The sequence below is a fragment of the Limanda limanda genome, chromosome 22 (assembly GCF_963576545.1).
Source record: "Limanda limanda chromosome 22, fLimLim1.1, whole genome shotgun sequence".
Taxonomy (NCBI): Eukaryota; Metazoa; Chordata; class Actinopteri; order Pleuronectiformes; family Pleuronectidae; genus Limanda; species Limanda limanda.
The window spans coordinates 6,072,362-6,078,361 of record NC_083657.1 but is presented as its reverse complement, the minus strand read 5'-3'; the positions used below and the strand labels follow the sequence as shown (position 1 = coordinate 6,078,361).

At 43.8% G+C, this 6,000-nt stretch overlaps 1 protein-coding gene across 1 annotated transcript in view; it reads right to left on the bottom strand.

Moving 5' to 3' along the window:
• Positions 1-4,575: 4,575 nt before the first annotated feature.
• The window catches only part of rbpjb (recombination signal binding protein for immunoglobulin kappa J region b), a 44,605-nt gene continuing 43,180 nt past the window's right edge, over positions 4,576-6,000 (bottom strand). The window contains exon 11 of the mRNA XM_061095771.1: positions 4,576-5,706. Coding sequence (XP_060951754.1) covers positions 5,382-5,706 — 325 coding nt within the window. The 3' untranslated portion in view covers positions 4,576-5,381. The remainder of the gene's footprint in view (positions 5,707-6,000) is intronic.

Sequence of the window (6,000 nt, the reverse complement as noted above, 5' to 3'; positions counted from 1 at the left end):
GATATTGTGGGAAACTGCTAATTCTCGGATAAAAAGCAAACAGCACCTTTAGCTCGTTAGCTTAATTCCCCAAAAAATGTCAACATATCCCTTTAAAACTCTGCTGTGATGCATTATGCTAAAAATAAATATTTGTCTTTCTGCCTACAAGTCGTAAGTCACGATTTGTGACTTACGACTTAATTGGCCACGTGACGATGCTGTCGACCTTTAACTCATTTTCAGACGCTCTTGGCTGTGAATCAAAGGCCTTTAACCAAACAGGCGCTCATTAGTCACTTTCGGCAGCAGCTGCCTGTCGCGCTGTAGGGTTACCACACGCAGCACCTCCAAACCCCCCCCCCCCATCATCCCGCTCAGCACACAACGTGCTCATCCTTGACCTCGCTGTTTGTTTGTGTGCACTGTGGAGCGGCCTTATCGTTTTTGTGAGACTTTCAACACCTGGTTCAGCCACTTTTTTTCTTCAAAGACATCAAAGAGTTCCCGAACCTGGTTTGTAAAAACAACAGTGTTAATGTAGCAACGTATATCTTCTCGTTTCCTCATATCAGTGTGTTGCCATGTTGTAATTATTGTCATGTAAATTCTTACTTTTGGTGTTTTGATGCTTGGACATGAAACGAAGGGATTCCAGGTTTTCTGTTTGACTGCACGATAACCTGCCTGTAACCTGCGGCTCCGCGACTGAATGTACAAACATAATCCCAGTGATTTGAGTGGTTGTGCGTCTAAAAGCTTTGTGCTCTCTTACAAACCCATGAATAACAAACGCGTGGTTGACCATATAAAGACCTCGACTGCCCGCTGTGCGACCGCGTCGGTGAAGACTTGGAGCAGAGCAGCTCGGAGCTTTTAACGGCTTTAATGAAAGTGTATCTAAAGGACAGAAGGGCATTAGGGCCCAGATAAGTGGAGGAAAGAACAGGAGGGGGGGGATCTGCTGGGACTTCTTCCCGGGGTTAAGAGCTCGCTTGGTAGATGCCCAGAGCTCCACCCGCCTCCACCATGCAGCCACTGGGAAATGTTTACCTGTTGCCGGGCAGAAGAAAAGACGGAAAGGTTTCTTTCCACAAAAGGAGACAGAGTTGTTCATTTGTACTCAGCTTAACCCACGGTTCTGTGGGAGCTAAAACAAAATAAATACGTACATGCACAAAGTGTGATTTTGTATCACTTGTTTTATTTCTCATTTTTATGCCAATATTGCAAGTTTTTTTTTTTTTTTTTTCCACGGTTTTTTTTCTTCTGTTCTTTTAATGACATACAGATTTGAGCATGATCTGGAGCTGCAATATGTACAAAAACAAAAAAAAACTAACGCATGTTATCAAAAAACCGTCCCCCTGTTTTGACGTTATTGCTAAAATGTTACAAACGGCACAGGTTTCTACCATCAGCAACCCTGTGAGCACTGAGTACACTACCACAATGACACCTCTGCTTACCAGTTACTAGAATAATACACAGATACAGTGAGAGTGAAAGATAGTGGAAGGACATGGAGGAAGAGAAGAAGAAGAAGAAGAAGAAGAGGGGAAATGACAACAGAAAACAAAAAATGATCCGACTGTAGCAAAGCTAAGCACGACAGGCTGCATGATGACAAATAAAGAAAGGATGGGTGGTGGGGATGAGAAAACTCCAAATGTACAAACACAAACATGAGCGATGAAAGAGTGAGGATGAAATGTGTGAGAGAAAAAGAAAAGGTTAGCGCTCTGTAGTGCAAACAGCCCGAAAGTCTGAAGGAGAGAAGTAAGGCTGAGTGCGACAGAGGAAGAGCTCCACACTCCTTTTTTTTTGAAAGTTTGTTTAAAGCTGCCTCTCACTCTGCCCTGTTTCGTTTAGCAGTGCATGAAAACTACATTATAAAAGACATTTGGCATATTAGAGGATACATACATTGTTCAGAGCTCATTATAAAAAAAAAAAAAAAACAAGAAAAACAAGAACAGCTGCTTTTGGAAGAGTAAAACAATTATGACCATTCACACACAGACAGAGAAAGAAACCGGTTAAGAGATATTTTGTAGAAACAAAACAAAGCATTGTAAATGCTAATGAGATGGTTGTTTCCCTCTCGATCTGAAAGCTTTGTCGTCGGGTTGCGTGCGTTCAAGAAGGCATGTAACATTAGTTTGACCATGGGGAGGTGGGGGCGCATTCATCAAGTTATTCAGTATCCTCCCAAATCTCTTAAAAACTTCCGGATGTTTTAAGAGGAAAAAAACAAACAATTTGTAAACCAGCTCGGATTGTCAAGGCGACACATTTTCTAAACAAAAACAAAAAAATAGCATGAATCACCCACTTCGTTAGCTTGAGCAAATGTGACATGAAGAGGAGCTGCAGGGTGGGGGGGGAAGATCGGCCTGAAGGAGGCGTAAACAAAACCCCCAAAATGTCCAAGCGCCGAGGTGGGCGGGGCCTGTGTGTGACGCTAACGCAGAGGCTATGATTACAAAATAAAAAATGAATTTTAGAGCTAGTAGAAAAAACACTCGAGTTTAAAAAACCTACAGTTGAGATTTGGTGGAGCTCCATCCTGCAGAGTAAAGGGTTCGGGGGTCGTCGGGTCGATGCTACACTACCGCTGCAGCACCGACTCCTCCACATGCCCGTGACAGACAGGAAGTGGCCTCTTTTTATTAACAAAATAAAACAAAATACACTCCCAGGCCAACCTAGGCAGCATGGGCAATAATGCACTTTTCTTTTTTTTTTTCTTTTTGACATAAGACAAAGGGAGACTTTGTACCAATAATTTAAAAAATATCAATATTACAATATAAAATATTTAACATTAATGACGGACAGCTGGACAGGGGTGGTGAAACTGGGGCATAACTTAACTTTTTCTTTTTCTTTACATTGAAAGGGGGGGTTACAAGAGAAAATCCTTTTTTGTTCCTATTTCAAGGTTTTGTTTCGCAAGTAAAAATTCGGGAAATACTTCATTGAGCAGACATTCAAGTTACAGTATCGTTGTTCTTTTGTTGTCTTTCCCAGGAAGTGTGTACAGTCGTACTGTAAAAACTAAAAAGAGCACAAGTATTGCCTTTGAATGTTTAATAATCCACAATCACCAGACATTTGGATCCAGGTGGAAGACAGAGAAAGTCATGAATCTCAAGTTTGGTTCTTTTTTTTTTGGAGAGCAGTTTTGAAATGGAGCGAGTCTGACTCAATATTCCATTACAGCGACTTACATGTGACAATCACTCACACACTCATTCAGACACACACACATTCAGACACACACAGATATATTTGCTGGCTGGTGAAGTTAGTGCTCAGGCGGACAAACATGATGAAATGACCTGTACAATATTGCTGTTCTGTTTGGAAATGCACATCTTCAATAACACACATTTAGAAGGCCTTTACGCGGTCGCCATGAACACGAGATGAGTGCAACTACTCGGACAGCGGGTTCATCACGTACGTGCGCTTGTTTCTGCGAGACGAGAATAAACCACAGGGAGATTTCTTTTTTTCTTTTCAAAAAAGGGGGGGGGAAGAAGGCTGGAAGGAGGAAGGAGCTTACAGCGCTCGTTGTGAGACATTGTACCAAAAAGTGAGAATAAAAAACAGGATTATTGTACTTGTTCACCACAAAAGAAAGAAAAAAAACACACAAAAAAGAGACGTGAAGGCTGAGAGATCCTTCAGAAGGCTGCTTTGCTTTGCACGACAGAATGTGGCTGTGGAGCGTCGGGCTCCAGCAGCGAGAGGCCGGGCGCCGGCTCGTTTTTGTGCTACGCACGGGTTCTTTCAAGGTGAGTAAACAGCAGATAAGAAACAGGTGAAGTGTTTTGTTTTTTTTAAGTTATCAGTAAGGCCACATCAAATTGGAAAGTGTCTGTTTTTTTTTCTTGAAAGAAGAGAAAGAAACGATAAGCAAACACTGGAGTTAAATGCCACCGGGACGTACAGCACACACGGGAAACGCACCTCGCTCGGCGCGGGTTTCAGAGACAAAGTTTCACGACATTTTTTCCGACACGTTCACAGAGACAGAGCAACAGGTACAGGATATTAGATATGTGACTGGTTTGACTGTGTGCACAGTAAGAATATACAGTACTAAGGCTATCCTTTTAAGTCAGTGACTACGCTTATTACATTAGTTTGTAAATGACAAACCGACTTGTTTCCCGTAACTGTGGAAGTCTAGTTTTCTTTTCTTTTTTTTTTCCGACGTATTCTGCAAACGTTGCTATGGCTCCACGTGAGATGTACTGATGAGTATATTTTCCGAAAAGGAGACATAGCGCACATAGAGTATTGCAGGCAAGGCAGAGGCGTTGCTTAAAGCTTTTCTTTTTAAAGACTTCATAAAAACCAATGATAAAAAATAGGCCCTCTGAGGTTATTCCCCAAAATTTTTCAAAAAACAAACAAACAAACAAACAAAAAAACAACAACCTTCGCTTATGTAAATAAACAACCAGGACTTCAGGTTTCTTTTTTTCCCCAACAGAAGAGAAGTGAGAGTATCAAAAACAAGAGTTCGATCCAGAGAGCGGACAAGCAGGCGCTTCGTAGTTAAGGTTGCAATAACATACAGGTTGGGGGTGGGGGGGGTTTGGACCTCAAAGGGGGGGGAACAAAGCCCAAAGCTCAGGGGAAGAATAGAAACTATTTGGTAACAAAAGTGTACTATATGTTTAATACAAAAAAGGTATGGAGAAAAATGTACCTTTACTAAAGCTTATACAAGATCCTTGGTCCATAAAAACTATGTTATCGTCACGATTGGTGTGTGTGTCCCTCTGCATCCTCACACTCCCTCCAACAACAATACATCCAGCCCCCCCCCCGCTAGGAAACCACAAATGAACGCAGAGTAAAAACAAAAAAAGGAATAATTATAAAAACAAGTGGTGGGAGGAGATGAGGGGACGAGGGAGGAGGAGGAGGAGGAGGAGGGGGGGGAGCAAGGCAGCGCAAAAATATACTTTCCTTTCAACACAACTTGGTTTGTTTTGTACACGGTGGATGTATTGTTGTCGTGGTTTCCCCACAGCCGTAGAAAGGTGCTGGTGCTCTGAGCCGGGAAGGAACTTCACTGATTCCAAACACCAGAATCGGAACAGGCGGGTCCTTAAAGGAACCACGGGAGAGGAGGCGTGTCAAGAAGCATGTCCGCTCATTTCCATTGGCTGACACCGTTGGGCTGTTCCTCCTTCTTCAGATTCCCCCTGTGTTCGCTCCTTTTGTCCCACCAACGTTTTTCCGTTTCAGCTTCTTTGTATCCAAAAATTAATACACAGCACTTTAGAGTGAGTCAGTTTTTATTATTTCCCATAGTCTGTCTATACCCTCTGGTATATGTGCTCTCAAGGCATATTGTATTCAGCGGCCCCCTGTGTGCGTTAGGAGACCACGGCCGCGGCGGTGGAGGATGAGGACGTGACTCCTACGCTGGAGGTGCTGTTGGGGCCGTAGACGCCGGCGCCGGCTTCCTGGCCGCCGCTGCTCAGCAGGCTGGAGGTCCCGGTCCGCAGGATGGCGCCGGCCGCGCTGCAGTGTGGCCGCGGCCCGGGCTCCGGCGTGTAGGTGAAGGTCAGTGTGGTGGAGTAGATGATGCCGTCGTTCCTCACCAGCGTGACGGGCACCTGGACCGGCTGCCGCACCCAGCGCCAGCCCTCCCGGAAGGCAGAGATGTCGGGCACCACGCACAGCATGCTCTCCGCACACCTGGTGGAGAAGAGAGGAACAAGGAGCCACATCAGAGATGGATAAGAGTAGGGACGGGAATCAGCAGGGACCTCCCGATACGATACTATCACGATACTTGGGTGGCGTTACGATATGTATTGCGATTCTTTGGGTATTGCGATTCTGTAAGTATTGCGATTCGATATTATGATTTCCTGCGATTTTTTTGGTTTATTACAAATACAGTACAAATACAGCACAGTCAAATTCACTTAGAACTTTACAAGTTTTATTTCAAATATTAACATTAACTTAATGACTGCCCTATTATTG